The 24,980-nt window shown below is 42.5% G+C and overlaps 1 protein-coding gene across 2 annotated transcripts in view; it reads right to left on the bottom strand.

Annotated features, from left to right (window-relative positions):
* The window catches only part of acbd5a (acyl-CoA binding domain containing 5a), a 73,608-nt gene extending 48,863 nt beyond the window's left edge, over positions 1–24,745 (bottom strand). The window contains exons 1-2 of one of the 2 annotated variants that reach the window (XM_072253874.1): positions 24,346–24,745; positions 19,584–19,704 (exon numbers count right to left, since the gene is read on the bottom strand). In XM_072253874.1, the coding sequence (XP_072109975.1) occupies positions 19,584–19,704; positions 24,346–24,421 (197 nt within the window). In that variant the 5' untranslated portion in view covers positions 24,422–24,745. Of the gene's footprint in view, positions 1–3,595; positions 3,654–19,583; positions 19,705–24,345 lie in introns of those variants that run through there. The other variant, XM_072253875.1, reaches the window with a different exon arrangement.
* Between the last annotated feature and the right edge of the window lie 235 nt (positions 24,746–24,980).

Below are 24,980 nucleotides of genomic sequence, written 5' to 3'. Positions count from 1 at the left end.
GGCCCCCAACCAACACATATTCCACTCTCCCCTCCTACCCCTCCTCACAGTCCCCCACCCTGCTCTCATGACCATACCCCTTCCCCGCACGAAACCACCACGGTGGGCTTCACAGCTGAACAGGTGAGAAGACAGCTGAAACGTCTCAACCCAAGCAAGGCTGCAGGACCGAATGGTGTCAGTACCAAGGTGCTCAAAGCCTGTGCCCTCAGCTATGTGGACTACTTTGCCATGTGTTCAACCTGAGCCTGAGGCTCCGGAGGGTTCCTGTGCTGTGGAAGACGTCCTGCCTCGTCCCTGTGCCAAAGACGTTGCGTCCCAGCGGCCTCAATGACTACAGACTGGTGGCATTGACCTCCCACATCATGAAGACCCTGGACAGACTTGTTCTGGAGCTGCTCCGGCCTACGGTCAGGCCACACTTAGATCCCCTCCAGTTTGCCTACCAGCCCAGACTAGGAGTTGAGGATGCCATCATCTACCTGCTGAACCATGTCTACGCCCACCTGGACAAGCCAGCGAGCACTGTGAGGGTCATGTTTTTTGACTTCTCCAGTGCGTTCAACACCATCCGCCCTGCTCTGCTGGGGGAGAAGCTGACAGCGATGCAGGTGGATGCTTCCCTGGTATCATGGATTCTTGATTACCTGACTGGCAGACCACAGTACGTGTGCTTGCAACATTGTGTGTCCGACAGAGTGATCAGCAACACTGGGGCTCCACAGGGGCCTGTCTTGTCTCCTTTTCTCTTCCCCATTTATACCTCGGACTTCAACTACTGCACAGAGTCTTGTCATCTTCAGAAGTTTTCTGATGACTCTGCCATAGTTGGATGCATCAGCAAGGGAGATGAGGCTGAGTACAGGGTTACGGTAGGAAATTCTGTCACATGGTGTGAGCAGAATTATCTGCAGCTTAATGTGAAAAAGACTAAGGAGCTGGTGGTAGATCTGAGGAGGGCTAAGGTACTGGTGACCCCTGTTTCCAACCAGTGTGGACATGGTGGAGGATTACAAATACCTGGGGATACGAATTGACAATAAACTGGACTGGTCAAAGAACACTGAGGCTGTCTACAAGAAGGGACAGAGCTGTCTCTATTTCCTGAGGAGACTGAGGTCCTTTAACATCTGCCGGACGATGCTGGGGATGTTCTACGAGTCTGTGGTGGCCAGTGCTATCATGTTTGCTGTTGTGTGCTGGGGCAGCAGGCTGAGGGTAGCAGACACCAACAGAATCAACAAACTCATTTGTAAAGCCAGTGATGTTGTGGGGATGGAACTGGACTCTCTGATGGTGGTGTCTGAAAAGAGGATGCTGTCCAAGTTGCATGCCATCTTGGACAATGTCTCCCATCCACTACATAATGTACTGGGTAGGCACAGGAGTACATTCAGCCAGAGACTCATTCCACTGAGATGCAACACAGAGCGTCATAGGAAGTCATTCCTGCCTGTGGCCATCAAATTTTACAACTCGTCCCTTGGAGGGTCGGACACCCTGAGCCAATAGGCTGGTCCTGGACTTATTTCCTGGCACAATTTACATATTACTATTTAACTATTTATGGTTTACTATTTATTATTTATGGTGCAACTGTAATGAAAACCAATTTCCCCCGGGATCAATAAAGTATGACTATGACTGTTATTTATTTATTTATTTATTTATTATTTATTTCTTTTTTCCTCTCTCTTTTCTCTCCCTCTGTCCCTCACTATAACTCCTTGCCTGATCTCCATCTTCCTCTGGGCTCCCCTCCACCTTTCTTTCTCCCTAGGCCTCCCATCCCATGATCTTCTCTCTTCTCCAGCCTTGTATCCCTTTTGCCAATCAACTGTCCGGCTCTTAGCTCTCTCCCTCCCCCTCCTGTCTTCTCCTATCATTTCGGATCTGCCCCTTCCCCCCCCCCCACTTTCAAATCTCTTACTATCTCTTCTTTCAGTTAGTCCTGACTAAGGGTCTCGGCCCGAAACATCGTCTGTATCTCCTCCTATAGATGCTGCCTGGCCTGCTGCGTTCACCAGCAATTTTTATGTGTGTTGCCTCTTCCAAAAGCTCAGTTCTGGAAAGCACTGTAGAACTATTTTAAAAAAGCTTCACACCATCTTAAAAGTCTCTTCCCCCAAGCAGTTAATCTGATCAACCAATCTAACTAGTTCCTCCTCCCACCATGCTCTCAGTCAAAGCATGCAAACACTTTAAACCAGGTTTTAATAATGCTGTTTACATTGTAAATACATTCAGATATTTACTTTACTTTATACTTTATTGTCGCCAAACAATTGATACTAGAATGTACAATCATCACAGCGATATTTGATTCTGCGCTTCCCGCTCCCTGGATTACAAATATTACATATTAAAAATAGTAAAAAAATTAGTAAATATTAAAATTTAAATTATAAATCATAAATAGAAAATAGAAAAATGGAAAGTAAGGTAGTGCAAAAAAACCAAGAGGCAGGTCTGGATATTTGGAGGGTACAGCCCAGACCGGGTCAGGATCCCTTCGGCAGTCTTATCACAGTTGGAAAGAAGCTGTTCCCAAATCTGGCCGTACGAGTCTTCAAGCTCCTGAGCCTTCTCCCGGAGGGAAGAGGGGCGAAAAATGTATTGGCTGGGTGGGTCGTGTCCTTGATTATCCTGGCAGCACTGCTCCGACAGCGTGCGGTGTAAAGTGAGTCCAAGGACAGAAGATTGGTTTGTGTGGTGTGCTGCACCGTGTTCATGATCTTCTGCAGCTTCTTTTGCTCTTGGACAGGACAACTTCCATACCAGGTTGTGATGCACCCTAGAAGAATGCTTTCTACAGTGCATCTATAAAAATTAGTGAGGGTTTTAGGGGACAGGCCAAATTTCTTTAGTTTTCTCAGGAAGTAAAGGCGCTGGTGGGCCTTCTTGGCAGTGAACTCTGCTTGGTTGGACCAAGTCAGGTCATTTGTGATATTGACCCCCAGGAACTTAAAGCTCTTGACTTGTTCCACTTGCGCACCGCCAATGTAAATTGGGTTGTGCGGTTCGCTACTCCTTCTGAAGTCAACAACCAATTCCTTCGTCTTGCTGACGTTGAGGGATAGGTTATTGTCTTCTCACCATGCCACCAGGTTCTTAATTTCCTCTCTGCACTCAAACTCATCATTACCCGAGATACAGCCTACAATTGTTGTGTCATCAGCAAACTTATATATTGAGTTTGATGGAAACTTGGCTACACAATCATGGGTGTACAGTGAGTACAGCAGGGGGCTGAGTACACAGCCTTGTGGGGCACCGGTGCTCAGAGCGATTGTAGAGGAGAGCTTGTCCCCTATTTTTACAGCCTGGGTCCTGTCTGTGAGGAAGTTGAAGATCCAGCTGCAGATCTGAGTGCTAAGGCCTATTATCTGTTTATTTACATTTTATTACATATCTGTACTTTAATTTTATTTTATATAATTCTTTATTGTGTATAATTGTTGAAATTGTCATTCTTTGTTGCGTATAGTGCCAACACACCACCGTAATTTCTAACACATGAATGTATATGGCAAATAAATAAAGTTGATGCTAAATATTTTAAAAAACATAGCAAGAGATATTATTTTAAATTTACCTCATTTTGTCACAAAACAAATCATTACCCAGGATTTTGACGTGGGTCAAGGTGAGCCAGGCGGAGAATGAGAAGCTGCAGCAAAACTTTGGAAGGATGTAAGAGTACATGCAGTGATTGTAGACGGGTAGGATGAATGTTATATCTGTGTGCCTACGTTCTTCCAGTGCTAAATCTACAAACTAAAAATGTATCTAGTGGATTTTGTTCATCCTTGCATCAGATGTGGTTAATGGTCTCGAAACAAGAGCTACCATGTACGTCCCTCTGACTGACCTGCACATGCTAATAGTTTCCTGAGACTTTCTGCATAACTGGGCTGCAATACTACTACAATGGAAATCAGCAGGAAGCACTGAAACCACAAATAGCAAATGACCAGAGACGTGAAGAACCTAGGCAAATTATAAACAGCTACTTCTGAAAATTTAGTTCCGTTTGGTCTGAGGAAATGCATCGTTCTCTTTAAAGGCACACTAATGTACACTTTTAATGTTCCTCTCAAGTAGGAGCTTCAAATAAGAGGAAGATGAATACAGTTTAGCCATGGCATAGAGACGTCTTTCCAGCCAAGTTGAAAAAAAAGGTTTGAGAGGAAATGCTGCAACAAAATGCAATAAAAAATTCTTGATGAAAAGTTAACTTTACTCAGCTCTAAATCAAGAATGGGTAGCACAATATTTCACTTTAAAATTTGCAATTTACATATATCTAGCCTAGATAGATTGAACAGAAGCTTTATTTCTTTACTGGTACAATATGGGTAGCTTAGAAAGACTTAAATCAATGCCGGGAGAGGGAGGAAAATCAATCACAGTGGCCATGGGTGAATTGGGCCAAAGGGCCACTTTCTGTGGCTAAACAACTGTAAATTCTATGACTGTCTATATCAATGGACAGTCGCAATACATTAATACTATACTTCAACATTACATTGATAAAAAGCTACATCATCGGGATTGATTTTTGTATATGAAATATATAAAAAAATTAACAATACCCAAAATGGCTCAGCTGATTGAGAAATTCAATCTATGCTGAGTTGGTTAATCTCAGAGGTAGAAGAGAAGAACAAGGACATCCAGGTTAATCAACCAGGCATGGTTAATGGGCTGAAGTCCATCTATTTTAATGCAAGAAGTAGAACTGGTAAGGCAAGAAACAGAACTGGCAGATCAGCTTGGAATGTGGATTAGTACATGGAACTATGATGATGTAGCTATTGCAGAAACTTGATTAAGAAAGAGGCAGGACTGGCAACTGAATGCTCCAGGTTTTAGATAGCGAAGCATACAGAAGAGAAGGTACGCTAATTAGGGAGAATATAACAGATGAATTTAGAGACGAAATCTTAGAAGGCTCATCCAGTAAACCCATATGGCTAGAGCACAGGATAAGAAAGGTGCAATCACTTTGATGAGGTTATACAATAGGTTTCCTAAAAGCCAACTAAAGATAGACAAATATATATGTTGGCAGATCAAGGAGAAAGGTTAAAACTGTAAGGATTATTAACTTTCCCAATATTGACTCAGGCTTATATGAGATAAAACTTGTTAGGTGCATTGAAGGGGGTTTTTAGAAACAACATGTAGTTCAAGTTCAATTGCCCTTCAATCATACACGTCTATGCAGCTGAACAAAACAGCCACAACATGAGCGCTAGGTTCAAGCAGCCACTGAGACCACACAGCTCCCCCACTATCGGTCTCACCCTTGAACCAGACTTATAGTATTTTGCATTACTGATGTCCATCAGGGTCTTGCAGTCACAAGAAAACACATTTAAGACAAACATCTGGACCTTTTGATGGACCTGGAGAGGCTGCTGTAACCAAATGCACCACCATTTTACCAGATGTAGATAGTCATAGGGAAGGGACCTTATACTGAGGTACACTCACAACATGCTGGAGGAACTCAGCAAGTCAGGCAGCATCCGTGGAAATGATCAGTCAACGGTTTGGGCCAGAACCCTTCCTCAGGACTGAAGAGGGAAGGGGCAGAGGCCCTATAAAGAAGGTGGGGGGAGGGTAGGAAGGAGAAGGCTGGTAGGTTCCAGGTGAAAAACCAGTAAGAGAGACTTCGAACTTTTTCTGTGCTCATGGACGTCTTCATCAAGTTATGGTGTTGTTACACTGTTGTAACTATATGTCATAATTACATGGTTTTGTTAGTTTTTTTTCAGTCTTGGTCTGTCCTGTGTTTTGTGATATCACACTGGAGGAAATATTGTATCAATCTTAATGCATGCATTACTAAATGACAATAAAAGAGGACTGCGTGTCTTCATAATCTAAAAAAAGGGGAAAGATAAAGGGGTGGGGGAGGGGAAGCAGGGAAGTGATAGGCAGGAAAGTTGAAGAAGGAATAGGGGAAAACACAATCGGTAGTAGAAGGAGGCGGAACCATGAGGGAGGTGATAGGCAGCTGGGGGAGGGGGCAGAGTGAAATAGGGATGGGGGAAGGGAGGGGGAGGGAATTACCGGAAGTTGGAGAATTCTATGTTCATACCAAGGGGCTGGAGACTACCTAGACAGTATATGAGGTGTTGCTCCTCCAACCTGAGTTTAGCCTCATCATGGCAGTAGAGGAGGCCATGTATGGACATATCCGAATGGGAATGTGAAGCAGAGTTGAAGTGGGTGGCAACCGGGAGATTCTGTCTGTTGTGGCGGACGGAGCGGAGGTGTTCGACGAAACGGTTCCCCAATCTGCGTCGGGTTTCACTGATGTAGGGGAGGCCGCACCGGGAGCACTGGATGCAATAGATGACCCCAACAGACTCACAAGTGCAGTGTTGCCTCACCTGGAAGGACTGTTTGGGGCCCTGAGTGGTGGCAAGGAGGTGTAGGGACAGGTGTAGCACTTACGCTTACAGGGATAAGTGCCGGGTGGGAGATCCATAGGGAGGGACGTGTGGATCAGCAAGTCGTGGAAGGACCGATCCCTGCAGAAAGCGGAGAGGGGTGGAGAGGGAAAGATGTGTTTAGTGGTGGGGTCCTGTTGAAGGTGGCGGAAGTTGTAGAGGATAATGTGCTGGATCCAGAGGCTGGTGGTGTGGTAGGTGAGGACAAGGGGAACTCTATCCCTGTTGTGGTGGTGGGAGGATGGGGTGAGGGCCGAAGTGCGGGAAATGGAGGAGATGCGGGTGAGGACATCATTGATGACAGTAGAAGGGAAACCACGATCCTTAAAGAAAGAGGACATTTGAGATGTCCTGGAATGGAAAGCCTCATCCTGGGAGCAGATGCAGCGGAGCCTATCACCTTCCTCATGGTTCTGCCTCCTTCTACTACCCATTGTGCTTTCCCCTATTCCTTCTTCACCTTGCCCTATCCCCTCCCTGCTTCCCCTCCCCCACCCCTTTGTCTTTCCCCTTACTGGTTTTTCATCTGGAAGCTACCAGCCTTCTCATTCCCACCCTCCCCCCACCTTCTTTATAGGGCCTCTGCCCCTTCCCTCTTCAGTCCTGACGAAGGGTTCCAGCCTGAAATATTGACTGATCATGTCCAAGGATGCTGCCCGACCTGCTGAGTTCCTACAGCGTGTTGTGCGTGTTGCTTTGACCCCAGAGTATTTTGTGTTATACTGAGGTATGATTTTGGCCAGGCAATACAAGTTTGTATTGGTACTATTTTGAGAAAGGTGACCAGAATTCCAAAAATTTTAAAATGGTTATGGATAACACTATTGCATGGACAATACGTCCAAATTAGTGGAAGGCTAACTATAACAGCATTAGGCAAGATCTGGAGAAAGCAGATTAGGAGTGACTGTTTGGGCATAAACCCACATTTAAAATTTGGGAGTATTTTAAAAGTTAATTGATTAGAGATGAGGACCAGCATGTTCATGTAAGGAGGACAGATAAGAATGATAACATTTGAAAAACTTGACTAACAAGAGATATTAAAAATATAGTTAAAAATAAAGCAGGAAATTAAATTGGGCAAGGATTGAGGAATATAAAGAAATCAGGAAATAATTTAAACAGGGAATCAAGAGAGCTAAACAAACCCATGAAATGTTCTTGGCAAGTAGACTAAGGAGAATCCCAAGACATTTTACGTAAAAATTCGAAGCAAGAAAGTAGTTAGGGCAAGGGCAAGTCTGTGTAAGGACAAAGGAAGCAATTTATGCATATACAGGTTTCCCCCGCCATCCGAAGGTACAGCGTTCCTATGAAATGGTTTATAAGCCGGAATGTCGTAAAGTGAAGAAGCAATTACCATTTATTTATATGGGAAAAATTTGTGAGCATTCGCAGACCCAAAAAATAGCCTACCAAATCATGCCAAATAACACATAAAACCTAAAATAACAGTAACATATAGTAAAAGCATGAGTGATATGATAAATACACAGCCTATGTAAAGTAGAAATACTTTTCCACAATCATTGCCACACTGTTCACCATAGCGAAAATCTTACGCAAGCGCTGTCAGCAGAAACACTCTCTCCAGTAACCTTTAAGCTATGAAGCTGCCAAATCATACCAAATAACACATAAAAATACACAGCCTATATAAAGTAGAAATAATGTATGTACAGTGTAGTATCACTTACCAGAATCCGGAAAACAGTGCCGAGTACACTGATGATGGTGTGTTAGGCTGAGTCGTCGGAGGTTGGGGTGCTGCAGTGGCCCCCACCCTCCAGGCAGCGAACCGATACCGATCCGCGAAGCATGCACTGGTGCAGTGGTAGCCGGGACGCACCCAGCACATCTTTAAGAAATAAGTCGAAATAAACAAGCTAATTAATTAGCTGCCGCCCAGCACATAAATGTCGGCCCAGATCAGAGGCAACTCAATCGGCAACCGCCTCTGATCTGGGCCGACATGTACGTGCTGGGCGGCACCTAATTAATTAGCTTGTTTACTTCAGGTTTTTTCTTAAAGATGTGTTGGGTGCGTCCCGGCTACCGCTGCATTCTCTGCGGCAATGTATCGGTCTGCGGCCCGGATGTTGGGGTGGTGGGACACTGGGGTGCCATCTCATCGATCAGGACAGGCAGGTCATCTTTTTCTACGTCTATCTGCCTCAGTGTCAAAGCTTGAGGTTCGGTGTCTGCTGTGGCTGATGTGGAAGGCTTGCTTGACTGCTTAGCCTCGCGCATTTTTCTATCATACAGTTCTTTGTAAGCACTCAAACCATCTTGCAAATATGCCCTAAACCGACGTACCCTTTCAAAATTAAAATCGTACTTTGTCATTGCAGCAAAAATCTCACGCAGTTGCTTCACATTCAGTTCCTGGACGACTTCACTTTCGGTCCGTTCGCTACTGCATTCAGTTTCGATTGTTATTCTTTCCTCTTCCAATTGCATCGCTCTTCATCTATCAGTTCTTGGTCATGGGATGCCAAAACCTCTTCAACATCATCTTCGTCAACTTCCACAAGCCAAACTCACTTTGTCCTTACTTCGTTCACCACGATCCAAATGCTTAATTATGTCTAGTTTTACGCTAGGTGTAATACCTTTACGAGCTCTTTTAGGCTTTTCCAATACCTTAGAACTCATCTTGCTAACGGATGCTCAAAATAAATTGACATAAAGCACAGATACTCACAGGCACATGTTTAAGCAATGCCGGCTAGAATGCGGTTCTGGGGGAGGAGCTTGGCTGCTCGGGCCACGTGCTGCCTTTTTCGCGCGCTGTCTTTTTTCGTAACAGTGAAAACACCTTCTGTTAGCAAAAACAGGTAACTAACTAATGTAGTTCTTTCGGTAACAGTGAGGTGTCGTAAAGCGAACGTTCGAAAAGCGGGGGACACCTGTAGTGAGAGGAAGTGGCAGAGGTCCTTAGTAAGTACTTTAGATTGGTATTCATCAAGGAAGACATAGATGATGGTGAGATAAGGAAGGGGCATGTTGATATTTTAGGCCAGGTAGGAGATATTGTTGGGTCTCTTGAAAAATTAATTAAAGTGGCCTAATGGGATCTCAGGATATTAAGGAGAAGATTGCTAAAGAAACCTGTATATCTTCTTTAGTCACAGGTGAGGTCCCAGAAGACTCAAGAACAGCCAATGTCGTTCCTTTGTTTAAGAAAGGCAATAGGCATAATCCAGAAAATCATAGGTGACTGAGCCTTACATCAGTATTGTGCTGGGAGAGTAGTGTCCTATTGCACAAAATGAGTTTTTTTTTTGAGGTGGTGATGAAATCATCTGATGAAATGGACTGTAATAAAGTGTTTGACAAGGTCCCTCATAATAGGCTGGCCCAGAAGATCAAGTCACATTCACGGTGAGGTGGAAAATTAGATATAAGATTGCTTGGTCAAGGATGACAGGGAGTCATGTTTTTCTGACCAGAGATTTAAGACCAATGGTGTTTTGTGAGGATCAGTGCTGGAACCTAGATACATATTTGGATGAAAATGAAGGTGGGCTGAATAATAAGTTTGCACATGATATGAAAATTGTGTTAATGAGGAAGGTGGTTAATAGATACAGATTAGCTGGAAATTTAGGCAGAGAAATTATAGAACTTAATCCAAATATGGGAGGTTAAATGAAACAGTAAATAGCAGGATCCTGAGGAGCACTGACATAGAGGGATCATGGATGCAAGTCCATTACTCCCTGAAAGTGGCGTCACCAAGTAGACACAGTGGCAATGAAGGTGCACTTACTTTAAGCAGTTGGGACATGGAACATAAAAGCTGGGAATAAAATTTTGGTTAGGATACTATGTGCAGTTCTGGTCACCACATTATAGGAAGGACGTGAAAGCTTTGGAGAGGATGCAGAAGAGAATCGCCCAGATTGGAGTGGATTGACTTTAATGAGAGGCAACCTTGGTTAGTTTTTTTTCTGCAGCTTCAAAGGTTCAGGGAGCCACATGAGAGAAGTATATATAATTCCGAGTGGGGTAGAAAATGAGAATAATTTTTCCCAGGATGGAAATGTCAAATACTAAAGGTATAGGTTTAAAGGAGATGTGCGAGGCAGTTTTTGTTGAAAAAAACACACAGGTAGGTGGGTGGAACATGCTGCCAGTCAGGGCGGTAGAAGCAGAAACAAGAGCAACATCATATACCTCTATTCCCAACCTGTCATTGTGCTTGGCTAAGTCCACTCAAGCACCAAGACAGATATATAAACAAGCAGGAATAGAGATATATGTACCAAATGCAGGCCTGGATATACCTCAATACAGGTGTCCCCCGTTTTTCGAACGTTCGCTTTACGAAACCTCACTGTTACGAAAGACCTACATTAGTACCCTATTTTTGTTTTCAGAAGGTGTTTTCACTGTTGCAAAAAAAAATTCAGCGCGCGATAAAAGGCAGAGCGCGCCCCGAGCAGCCACTCTCCCCCAGATTCGGAACGGCTTTGCTTTAACAAGTGCCTGTGAGCAGCCGTTTGCAAGATGAGTTCTATGGTATTGGGAAAGCCTGAAAGAGCTCGTAAGGGTGTTACCCTTACGGTAAAACTAGACATAGTTAAGCATTTCAATCGTGGTGGACGAAGGAAGGACAAAGTGAGTTTGGCTTGTGGAAGCTGACAAACATGATGTTGAAGAGGTTTTGGCATCCCATGACCAAGAACTGATAAATGAAGAGCTGATGCAATTGGAAGAAAAAAGGATAACAATCGAAACCGAATGAGCAATGATAAAGTACGACCTTAATTTTGAAAGGGTACATCGGTTTAGGAGATATTTGCAGGATGGTTTTAGTCCTTATTAAAGAACTGCGTGATAGAAAAATGCGCGAGGCTCAGCAGTCAAGCAAGCCTTCCACATCAGCCACAACAGACGACGAACCTCGACCTTTGACATTGAGGCAGGCAGAGATAGCAGAAGATGAGCTTCCTGCTCTAATGGAAACAGACGATGAGATGACACCCCAGAGTCCCACCACCCCAGCCCCCAGGCCACGGACAGATACTGTACAGATTCGCGGAGAATGCAGCAGTAGTCGGGAGGCACACAGCACATCTTTAAGAATAAAGCTGAAATAAACATGCTAATTAATTAGGTGCCGCTGACATGTAATTGTCGGACCAGATCAGAGATGACGCAATCGGAAATCGGCACTGATCTGAGCCAACAATTACGTGTCCGGCAGCACCTAATTAATTAGCTTGTTTATTTCGGCTTTTTTCTTAAAGTTGTGCTGTGTACCTCCCGGCTACTGCTGCATTCCTGCATGCTTCACGGCAATGTATCGCTCGGCGGCCTGGAGAGTAGGGGCCACTGCACCACCCAACCTGCGACTACTCAGTCTAACACACCATCATCTGTGTGCTCGGCGCTGTCCCGATTCCGGTAAGTGATACTACACTGTACATACATTATTTCTACTTTATATAGGCTTTGTATTTTTACGTATTATTTGGTATGATTTGGCAGCTTCATAGCTTAAAGGTTACTGGGGAGAGTGTTCTTGCCAACAGCGTTTGCGTGAGATTTTCTGCCGACGGCGCTTGCGTGAGATTTTTGCTACGGAGAACAGTTCAGAAATGATTGCAGAAAAGTATTTTGACTTTATATAGGCTGTGTATTTATCATATCATTCCTGCTTCATTCCTGCTTTTACTATATGTTACTGTTATTTCAGGTTTTGTGTGTTATTTGGCATGATTTGGTAGGTTATTTTTGGGTCTGCGAACGCTCACAAAATTTTCCCATATAAATAAATGGTAATTGCTTCTTCGCTTTACAACATTTCCGCTTACGAACCGTTTCATAGGAACGCTCTACCTTCGGATGGCGGGGGAAACTTGAAATAATTATTGTGGTCTGCAATATATCCAGACATGGGGTGCTATCCTATTGGGCATTATTGTAGAAATATAGACAAGGAAGACACAGAGCTCAAAATGGGTCCTGATCATGGAAGTCAAGCACAGGCAACTGGAAGATCAGGGTCAAACTTGCAGACAAAATGGAAGCATTCTGTAAAGTTGTTAACCAATCTGTAAAAGAAACTATGTTCTGAGTGCCATATGCACTAAATTGGAAGCAGTACAAGTGCTTTACCTGAAAAGACATTTGGGCCCTGGCTGAAAGTAGAATGCAGATATTGCATCTCTCACAGTTGTATTTGGAAGTGCCATGAGAAGGGAGTTAAACTAAACACAAATTGGGAGAGAGCTTTCCAGAACAGAAATCACTTTAATTCATCATCCCACTCTTGCCCTGAACTCTGTCTTCAGCCTCCTACATCATTCCAATTAAGATAAACACAGTCGCAATGCCTGCAGGCCTACGAACATCTACTTAGCACAAGTCAAGTTTATTGTCATTAAACTATATACATGTATATAACATATATAATCATATAATATATATAGAAACAAGACAATGCTTCTCTAAACCAGGGTGTAAGGCACAGTAGTACACATAATACACAATAACTTAGGAAGGAAAGAATAAAATCTACAGATGAATCATGCATAAATAACAAATTAAAGTGCATAAATTAAATACTGTAAGGTACAGAACAGATTAACCAGTGACACTTCGAATATGATGTGGCAGGGAGTTCAGAAGCCTAATGGCCTAAGGGAAGAAACTGATTTTCATCCTGACCATTCTTGTTTTTATGCAACGGAGTCACCTGCCTGATGGTAGAAAGTCAAGGAGGATGCTGGATGGATGGATGGGTGGGATCCTTAACAATACTGAGGGTTCTGCATATGCAGTGCTCCTAATAAATGACCCCAATGGATGGTCCGGAGACCCCCGTGATCCTCTCAGCTGTTTTCACAGGCCTTTGTAGGGATTTCTGGTCCGATGCTCGGCTGCTCTCGTACCAGACGGCGATGCAACTTGCCAGGACACTCTGAATAGGGCTCCAGCAAAACACAAATAAGATGGCAGTAGGGAGACTTGCTTGCCTCAGGCTTCTTAGGAAGTGGAGGCGCTGCTGTGCCTTCTTCTTCAGCGAGGTGATATTAAGGGATCAGGTGAGGTCATCATGATGTGAACTCCGAGGAACTTGGTGCACTTAACTCTCCCTACAGAGGAGCCATGTATTTTCAGAAGAGGATGGTTCATCCACACCTTCCTGAAGTCCACGATGATTTCCTCGGTCTGCCCCATGTTCAGGTTCAGGTTCAGGTTGTTCTTCTCACGTCAATCCACCAGCCAGTCCATTTGCTCTCTGTACTCCAACTCGTCAGCGTTACCGATGAAGCCATCCACTGTTGTGTCATCTGCAAACTTGATAACATGGTCTGAGCTGGATCCTGTGACACAGGCATGTGTCAGCAGTGTGAACAGCAGCAGGCTGAGCACACAGCCTTGGAGAGCACCAGTGCTCAATGTAATGGGACAAGAGATGTTGCTGCCCACACAGCAGTCTGGCACATGAGACCCATTTTCCAGGTGGGACAGGACAGAGTGGAGAGCAGAGGCCATTGCATTGTCAGTGGACCAATGTGAGTGATAATCCAACAGAAAAGGATCCACTGTATCCGGAAGTAAGGCCTTAATGTGCTCCATGACCAGCCGCTCAAAGCAGTTCATAATGGTTGATGTTAATGCCACTGGACAATAGTCATTTAGGTAAGTTACTGTTGTCCTCTTTGGGACTGGAATGATGGTTGCTGCCTTGAAAACCGAGGGAACAATGGATTGTTTCAGAGAGATGTTGAATATAAACATCAGCTGGACTGTGTAGTTTTAAGAACCTGACCTGGTATACTATCAGGCCCCACGGCTTTGTGTGTGGCCAGGGTCTTCCTCACCTCGGCTTCAGCCAGATGGAATGTCTGCTCCCCTGCGGGGGGAGGGGGGGGTGTTGCCTTCCTCACCAGCACTTTGTTCTGCACATCAAACCAGGCGTAGAAGACATTCAGCCTCTCAGGGAATGAAGCATCCTGGTCACTGACGTGCAGGGTAGATTTGTAGTCTGTAATCCTCTGAATTCCCTGCCACATGCGCCTCGTATCTCTGATACCGCAGAACTGTCTGTAAGCTCTCTGAAGATGCTGCTAATTCACCTACCCGATGGAGCTGGAAAGCACAGTTCTTGCTTCCCTGAGAGCGTTGCATCCCAGATCTAAAGGCAGGATCACAATCCCTCAGCCATGCACAAATCTCTGTGGTAAGCCATGGCTTCTAATTTGTCCTCACCCAGATGTGTTTCGTGATGGTAACATCTTCGATGGACTCCTCTATGTAGCTGGTCACAGAATCCACATGTTCCTCAACATTGACATGGTTGCCATAGGTCACAGCCTCCCTGAACATTCTCCAGTTAGTATTGTCAAAGCAGTCCTGCAGTGCAGAGATGGCACCCTCTCAACAGGTTTTCACCACCTTTACAACTGGTTTGACCCGTTTGATCAGTGGTTTCTATGCTAGACTTAACATTACAAGTAAAGGCTGATTTATACTTGTGCGTCAAATGTACACCATAGGTACGGCGTAGCCGCGAACCCTACGCTGTATTTACATTGAACCCTATGCCGTAGCCTAACGCGCACCTTTCCCAAAATGTAACTACGCGTCGCAGACTGCAACAACTGTGATTGGTCCACTTGGTAGCATCGCATTTCCTCCTACGCTGCAATAGCTTGCCATTGGGCGACTGAAGGGCAGGGAAGGAACTCTGGCTGCAATGTTTTCCATAAAGCTTTACAGACCTCCGAAATTATGGAGGACCCTGTGCTTGACGCCAGTTTGTAGCCAGCTGTTACAACCTGTTGACTTCCACCTGAAGCTAAAACTCGAATGGTGATTGCCAGTCTCTGAGTATACTGTGCGTACACTGATGCGAAATAAATGGTTGGAGAGGATGAACCAAATCGTCAAACCTACCTGCCGACATCCAAAAATATTTGAAATGCTTTTCCTCTTCCATGTCTCTCAGTGGTCGGACAAGCACACAAAACTCACCCTCTTTCAGTTTCAGTCGCCATTGTTTGAAGTTTGATTTTCAACACAAAGAAACTTAACACAGTGGCATAGAAACCCCACCGCCAACTAGCGTTTTGGAGGTGAATTGCAGAGAGACGCAGACACACCAGTGCACAAGTATAAATGCTCACAAAGGCGTAGCCCACTTGCGTAGGCTACAGCGCAAGCTAGTACGCACAAGTATAAATCAGCCTTAAGGGTCCAATGTGGTGTCGAGGGACTGGTATGGTATGTTAATAGAAATCAGGTCTTGTGTATTTTCACTCCTGGTAGCAAAATCAACATGCTGGTGGAATTTACACAGGCCTGTCTTTAAGTTTGCATCAATAAAATCACCTGCGATAATGAAGATAGCATTACGGTGTTTAGTTTGAAAGTCACTGATGGTGCTGTAGAGCTCACACAGTGCTTGGTCAGCATTAGCAGAGAAGATGTATATACGGCCACCAACACAACTGTAGTGAATACTGGGAGTTGAGGAAACCACTCCCTTGTTCATAGATGTAGCTGTAATCTTTCTTCCCCAATTTATTTCCATTTCTCCCCATGTCTCTAACCGCCATTTTTAAAGTAATTGGTACTTTAACAACTTTGTATGCGTCCTGTTATACATACTCCCTATGTTCTCTTCATCCTCCTGATTTCTGCAATAAAACACTGCTCCTCAATTAACCAGTTCTGATGTAGGGTTTCCAACCAAATGCGTCTGCTCCATTTCTTTTTCATTTATGCTGGTCAACTTGCAGAATAATAAAAACATTTTTTGAAAAAGAGGGACTGCACTTGAAACAAGAGAATTGCCTGTTAGATCTTGAAATATAGACACATAATTCCTTGAAACTGGCATCACAGCTACTGTAGATAAGGGTCATAAAGGGAGCTTTTGGCATGGCTGTCATAATTCAGAGCATTGAACCCTGAGGTTGGGATGTTATGTTGAAGTTGTACAAGACTTCAGAGAGGCCAAGTTTGGAACATTGTCTGCGGTTTTGGTCACCTACTAACAGGAAAGATGTAATAAGATTGAAAGAGCAGAGAAAATTTACAAGGTTTTTGCCAGGACTTGAAGACCATAGTTACAGGGAAAGCTTAAAAAGGTTAGGACTTTATTCCCTGAAGCGTAGGAAAATGAGGATTGATTTGATAGAGATATAGAACACAGATCATAGAACACTGAAATTTACAGCACATTACAGGCCCTTCGGCCCACAATGTTGTGCCGATCATGTAACCTACTCTAGAGACTGCCTAGGATTTCCCTAGCACATAGTCCTCTATTTTTCTAAGCTCCATGTACCTATCTAAGAGGCTCTTAAAAGACCCTATTGTATCTGCTTCCACCACCACAGCTGGCAGTGCATTCCACGCACCCACCACTCTCTGTGTGAAAAACTTGCCCCTGATACCCCTTCGGTACTTATTTCCAAGCACCTTAAAACTATGCCCCTCGTGTCAGCCATTTCAGCCCTGGGGAAAAGCCTCTGGCTATCCACACGATTAATGCCCCTCATCATCTTGTACACCTCTATGTAAAATGATGGGTGGTATAGATAGGGTAAATGCAAGCCGGCCTTTCCCACTGAGGTTGGGTGAGACTATAACTAGAGGTCATGGGTCAAGGATAAAAGGTGAAATATTTAAGGGGAACATGAGGTGGAGCTTCAAGTTCATTATCATTCACCCATATACACGTATGCAGCTAAATGAAACAAAGTTCCTCAACGACCAAGATTCACAATGCAATACATACATCACATACAGCCAATAAAATATTAACAGATAAGTATTCTGCAGATATACAAGATGACATCAAACGCATATGACATGTAGTTAAATATACATCACTATTACTGATAATGGCGCTGCCATAAATGATTCATACTGGGTGGTAACAGGGTGTTCAGAAGTCTCACAGCCTGGGGGAAGAAGTTGTTACCCAGCCTAACAGTCTTTGTTCTTATACTACAGTACTTTCCGTCTAACGGTAGGAGGTCAAAGTGATTGTGGGATGGTTGGGAGGGGTCCTTGATAATGCTGAGGCCGTGGCAAACACAGCCCTTCTGGTATACGTCTTGGACGGGTGAAGGGAGGTGACCATGACGATTCTCTCAGCAGTCTACACAATCCATTGCAGCATCCTCAAGAATCAGAATCAGGTTTAATATCAGCAACATTATGTTGTGAAGTTTAACTTTGCAGCAGCAGTACAATGCAATACATAATAATAGAGAATTTTTTTAAAAAATGTGGATTACAGTAAGTACATATATTAAATAGTTAAATTAAATAAGTAGTACAAAAAATAAATAAGAATGTAGTGAGGTAGTGGTCAACCTGCACCTTCCTGAAGTTCACAACCATCTATTTAGTCTTGTCCACATTGAGACTCTAGTTATTGTGTTCGCACCAGTCCACGAGCCACTCTACCCCCTTTCTGCTTGCCAACTGATCACCGTTGCTAATGAGGCAACCACTATGAACTTAATTACTTCTTCACTCAATGAGTAGTGAGAGTGTGGAACAAGCTGTGAGCAGAAATGGTGGATGCAGGTTCTATTGCAATATTTGATAAAGTTTGGATAAATACTGTACAAGGATAGGAGGGGTATAGAGGGCTATGCTCCAGGTGAGAATTGATGAGACCAGGCAAAAGAACAGTTTGGCATAGACTAGATGGGCCAAAGACCCTGCTTTAGTGCTACAGTGAAGACCAGCTGAAGACCAGATAGTGTAGCAAAGAGGCTTACTGACAACATGGCTAAAGGAGGAACTTAAAAAGGCACAAAATGAAACAGGGAAAAAGACTGGAGAGAAAATGTAGATTCAGATCAACAGGATGGTAAGATTTTGGAAAAATTTTGCTTGGTGGGCAAGGAAAAGGAAAGCATATAATCAACATAGCTGAAATTAAAACCTGACATTATCCAGTAATTCTTCAACACTTACTAAATGTTGGAAGAGGTGGTCCCTTGTCTGTGTATGGCAGAATATGGAAACGTAAAATCTACGGTTATATTCGTCATTAATTTGGTACATTTTTTTAAACTTTTCGCTGATTCAGAACTTCTGAACTTAAGCAGTAAGTAATACTGTCACTAAAAGAACTCATCAGGATCCAAACAGCTGATGTGAGTTATTCCCATTACATTAAGATGAATTCACTTAGCCACTTTTTGATAGAAAATCTATTTAACCAAGGGAAACAGATTTTGAATCCTTGCACCTATCTGGTTTGAATGTGATCTCCAAACTAAACTCACTGTTATATTTTAATATGCTTCTTTATCATCAAATGAAACAATAGAATTATAGCAAAAATAATAAAATAGTTTGTGTTGAGCTTAACACCCCCTCTTAAGGCACTTTCTCAAAGCTCAAAAGTTCAAAGTACATTATCAGACTATTGAGATTCATCTCCTAACAGGCAGCCATGAAACAAAGAAACCCAATAAGAACTTATTTTAAAAAAAGACCGTCAAACACCCAATGTGCAGAGGAAAAAAAAAACCAATCATGCAAGCAACAAACACAATCAAATAGCATTCTGAACTGAAGCTCACAAAAGTAGTTTGTCCATGGACCCTTAGTTCAATGCAGAGTGGAGCAGCCACACCCAAATTTATATTAAATCTGATTCCGCGCTTAAATTGTCCAAGTCACTCGTGCATTTAAAGCAGAGATTAATAGGTTCTTGATTGGTAAAGGGGTTAATGGTTACAGAGGGCAGGAGAATAGGGTTAATAAAAAAATCAGCAATAACTGAACAGTGGAGCAGACTCAATGGACCCAATAGCCTAATTCTGCTCCTGCATCTCATGGTCAAATAACATCTAGGATTTTTGGAGTGACGTCATACCCAAGCTGATTTAGTATACTTTTTCCACAACAACGGCCACATCCAAACAAACTGAAGAACAGGTAGCATAAGACGCAGATGGAATTACATTCAGAATGTGCTCCAATTTAAAAGCCTCTTCTCAAATTTTTGGATTGTTATCCGATGCTAGGAAAGTCACACACAGATTGACACAAGAGAATGCAAAATGACATTGAAGACAATATTATGCATTTGATAAATTAAGCCAGTATATCAAATATCATTACCATTTGTACTTGCCAATTGGATCCCAGAACCCAGGCCTACTGGTGTTGCAGGGCCCCAAGGTTGCTTGCTTGTAATAACTGTAGAACTTCAGCATAAGCTCATTTGATGGTTGGAATGAACCTATTTAATAAAACATTTCAACTTATATTACAAATGGAAAACTGCAAGAAAGCTATCAACAAACTTAAGTAACAACAGATTATAATGGTCATCAGCTGCCTAATCTAATTGGTACATCAGCTGTTTCTAGTAAACAGACATTAATTCATGTGTGACCCATAAATCAGTCATATGCAGCTAACTGGGAATCTGGGCTTAATAGATGATTTTTTTGATTCGTAAAGTAATATTTTGTAACACAGACCATCAGATGTCTCCCTTGACTACTCTTGCTCAGAAAGCACGTGCAAAGACACTTCCATCCATTGTCCATTAAATAGAGAGCAGGAAAAATGTTTTTTGAATGTTCAGTCTACTTGAGGTTATCGCTTTTTGCTATCCATTGAAACATTACCTAATACAGGTTAAATCACAATTAAAAATCTTATACATATATGTTTCTGGATTTCATGACAATGAAACTCAAAAATATTGCTGCCCAAATTTTACCACCCAAGTTACTTTGCTGTAACAACATCTTGAAATTAATTTTCAAGATATATAGTTTTTTTTAAATATGTAGAAGCTAGAATTGAAAATAAATGGAGAAAACTGTAAAAGATACTCAGCAAGTCAGAGCATTGAATGCATCCAGCAATGTGAGTTTTTAATTAACAAGATGTTTGGATAGGCTGGTTGGGGGTATGGTTGCTGGAAAGATATGTGTTTAGTGCTCATTCCTAATTACTCACTGCACGGTGATGATGAACCACCTTCTGAAATACTGTGTAGACCATTAATTTAAGGTGCAACTACACTAAAGTTAGGTAAAGGCCTCTAAGGATTTTGACCCAATGAATAATTGTCAAATTATTTCCCAATAATAATGCTGAGCGACTCCATGGGTAACTTGCAGGTGGTGACTGTTATCAAAGGGCACCAACTTGGGAACTGCGGTCAGGACTTGGCAATTTGTCATAGTACATATTGCAATTGCACAAACTGTAACAATATGCTGATAGTGAGCAGTATGAGAGCTTAAGGCTGCAGCTGTGGATTTGAATATTGCAATCGACAGCAAACAACCCTCTTCAATGTGGCTGGGCTGGGGCGAAGTTCATAAGAACTAGAGCAGCAAACTGAATTCAATAAGATCAATCCCTCTGGTCCATTCTCCTACCCGTCGCCCAACTACTGTATAGTTAATCTTCAGTAGTTCAAATGTCGACTTATCTCATCTTTGAACTTACTCATTAGCAACCCCCAATGATCTTTGCGGCCAGAGTTCCAAAAATTCACAGCCCTCTGAAATTTCTGCATAACTTTATCTTAAGAGGAATTATCCCTTATTCTGCAAGCCATACTCTAAATTTCACCTTCAGAAAAAAAAATCCTCTCAGCTTTGCTCATCAAGCCCTCTCAGAATTCTAGATTTCATGAGACTTTCACTTGAACACTCAAAGCCTTTTCACTTTCTACAAAACTTTTCAGAAGTAGAATGACACAATCTCAGCAAAATCAAGCATTTAATATCATCTAGAAAAAGACAGCCCACTTAACTTTCACCTCATCTACCACGCAAAATGCTCGTAGCCTCTGCCACTGTGTGCCCTTCTACAGTATCACTACAATCACTCGCTCAAGTTACTCCAACAGCATCTCCCAAACTAGCAACTTCCACTTCCAAACTGGGAAGGCCGAGGCAAATACTAGCACATAGAATCGGAAATACATTACTGTTTCCCGGGAACAGATCTTGGAACCTCTTGTCCAACAGCATCATGGATGTACCTACACTAAAAAGACCACAGCAATTCAAGGTGGCCACTACCTTCAAAGCCAAATAGGGATGAATAAAAAATGCTCACCTTGTCTGCCAAATTCTTCTTGATAAAATAAATAAATAACAAAAATTCTCCTTATTCTCAGATGCAATAAACACAGGTCTAAATATTAACTTTGCATTGGATGCACAGACACATAAATTCCTCTGTACAGCATCATTTTGTAGTTTCTCTCCAATTACACAATATTTTTTATTTTTCCTGCCAACATGGGTAACTTCACATATTTATGACAATCTTCCACCTGATATTCTTTGCCTACTTTGCTTAACCTGCAGACCCTTACGTCCTTCTTTCCTACCTGCACTGCAAAGAAACTCATCGTCTAATGTTCTCCATTAACCACAACTATTTTCCTCTGTGCTCAAGGAGACTGCAGGTAGTGGTTAAAGCAAGTTTAATTGCTGCATGAAGGTTCAGCTCTCTTGTCTGTATTTTATTTCAAAACTAAAATTTTATTTCAAAAAATAAAATGTATAAAATACATGCAATAAATAAAGTGCATGGCTTTCTTTACATTCATAGAGTCATTTAGTCTATACATTGATAGTGTTATGGGTCTAAATATATACATAGCATTAGCACGTTATATACAGAGCACCGTTTGTGACACCCTGGGACAATACGAATTTCAAGTATTTGAGAGGCTTTGACACAGGGCTCAAACCCTTCAATATCTACTGGCAGAAGGAATTTAGACTGCAGTCCTTCAACGCAGAACCCTTGCACTGATTACACCAAGATTAGGTGCATCTCTTGGCATGTACATCTGAAATCTGGAATGTGCCAGTCTGCAAAACTCCCTTACAAATATCTCGTTTTACTGGAAGAGTAATAAGTTTGGGCAGACCAAGATGTATGTTTCACTGAGGTGATCATCTTCCAGCAGTATATGTCCTGAATATATCTGCACTCAATATTCTAAATGTGGCCTAACCAAAGTTTTATACATCTGCAACATGACTTTCTGACTTTTACACACCCACACACCTCGATGGACAAATGTTAGTATGCATGCCTTCTTTACCACTCTTCCCGCTTGCATTGCTGCTTTCATTGAGCTATGGACTTGGACCCCACAATCCCTCTTACATCATTGTTCCCCAAAGTCTCACCATTTATTGTATACTTCCCTCTTCCATTTGACCTCCCAAAGTACAACACTCACACTTGTCTAGATTAAGCTCTATTTTGTTGCCTACATTTCTAACTAGTCTATATCCTGCCAAATCATTTGACAAGCTTCCTCTGACAAAAAGTATAGCATTATACAAGCAGGATACTACAGGAATGGAAACACGAGAAAATCGGCAGATGCTGGAATTTCAAGCAACACACATAAAAGTTGTTGGTGAACGCAGCAGGCCAGGCAGCATCTATAGGAAGAGATACAGTCAATGCTGCCTGGCCTGTGTTCACCAGCAACTTTTATGTGTGTTACTGCAGGAATGGACATTATTTTTACATTTCCAAAAAGCCTTTATAACTCTGTAATATAAATACTATGCCAGCATTTTGTAATCTATAGGAGCTAACTTCTACATTGCCAGCAATGAACACAGATTAGAATAACATATGCACATCTATACTCACATCATTCTACAGAACTACTGTACAGAACACACTAACCGCACTGAACAGGAACTGCTTTGTGGCAGACAGCAGCCTCTACAGTGGGTAGTCAACACTGCCCAACAATTCACTGGCACCAGCCTACCAGCCATCAAGGACAGAAAGGTGCCGGGAAAGAGCCAGTAACATCATGAAGGATCTCACCCACCCTATTCATAGACTGGTTGTCCCACTCCCATCCGGGAGGAGGCACCAGAGCATCCACACCAGGACCACCAGACTCAAAAAGTCCCTGTTCCCAAGCAGTAAGGCTGATCAAGACCTCCACCTACTAACCCACCCCTGCAGACCCCCACCCTGTGCCTAACGTCACTTTATGGATATTCATTTAGCGTATATAAGCTATCTCATGTATTTATGTATTATATTTATTTATGTACTTATATGTTTTTAAAATTATCTTCCTTTATCTTATTTTTTTTGGGCTGCAACAGATCCAGAGTAATAATGATTTTGTCTCCTTTACGTTCCTGTGTTGAAAATGATATTAAGCAATCTTGAATACTATCTAACTTCCCTTAAATGCATCTTGACTCTACAGAGCAATTATTCAAGAGTTCTACATTCTGACAACATTCACCTTTAATTTATAATATTTATTATCATATATTCTGGATTCTTGTATTCGAGGGTCCCTCACATCGTATATTTCATCAAACTTTCAATGAACTTTAAGGGGAAATGACTTAAAACTCCATCACTTTGTTCTAATTCTTATGTCCTAATCGCAATGTTTTGCACTTTTTCTGGTGCTTTGTTTGTTTTCCCAATATGTACACAGAAGAGAATAATTTATCACCAAAAGATGTCCCAAACATATTAGAAATAATTTCAAATTTGAGATGTAGTGTTGCCAAGCCTACAATAAGAAACATTAGTCACAATGACGGCAGCTGTGAGTGAATTACCCTTTTCTGTCAGTTTCCCATGTGACGATTTTGCATGATCGACACATCCAGCTAGAGGACAGGACAAGCCATATTCAATTTTAAACACCGCAACTCAAGGTTCATTTGATAACTTCAGGTAACAGAAGAGATAATGAGGGTTACTGGAAAGGAAACAAAAATATCCTAAAACCTGTGTGTGAGATGATAACTAGATCCAGCTGTCACAGAACTGCGTTAACGCAATGTTAAATCCCCACATTCCCCTTGACTACATGAAGGAAGAAAAATGTTTTCACCGTTTTTAGGCAAACTCTGAATAACACTGACAGCAGCTTCAAATCTTCTCTCGTAAATGGATTTGGTATCCGCCATATTTTGCAGACGATGGGTGTCCAAACTTCGAGTTTATTTCCCCTCCCAAAACTTGACTTTAAATGAAAAGCAAACAAACGACTTATAAACAAAGTAGGCCCGTACAGGACTCCGGGACGGAACACGGGATAATGACCGAGTACAGCTTCTACACTGTAACCCGGTGGCAAAGGGATGTAATAAACACAATGTCAGTGGCGAGTTGCACACCCTGACATCATTGCAAAGCGCTGTCTAAAATCCGCCTTTAGATTATGCGATCCACAGGAAAATGTCCGGAGCCATCCGCAACATCGTCAAAGCCAAAGGAAGACACCGCACAGCCCCCTGGGAGATGGGGTTTTGAATTTCTCCACGTACCCGGATTTAACCTGGAGCTCTGACTCGTACGGACTACAACTCCCTGCAGGCTCTGCGTGGCCTCGGTACTCCAGTTGCTAAATGGGCTTAAATCTTTTTGGGGATGTAAAAGGAAAGGAAGCAATATTTTACCAGCATATACCTTTGTAGGATAATACATACAAAAGAAGCATCACTTTATATTATGAATACTGATTGA

Source organism: Mobula birostris, chromosome 3 (assembly GCF_030028105.1).
Source record: "Mobula birostris isolate sMobBir1 chromosome 3, sMobBir1.hap1, whole genome shotgun sequence".
NCBI lineage: Eukaryota > Metazoa > Chordata > Chondrichthyes > Myliobatiformes > Myliobatidae > Mobula > Mobula birostris.
This window is presented reverse-complemented; position numbering and strand designations above follow the sequence as displayed.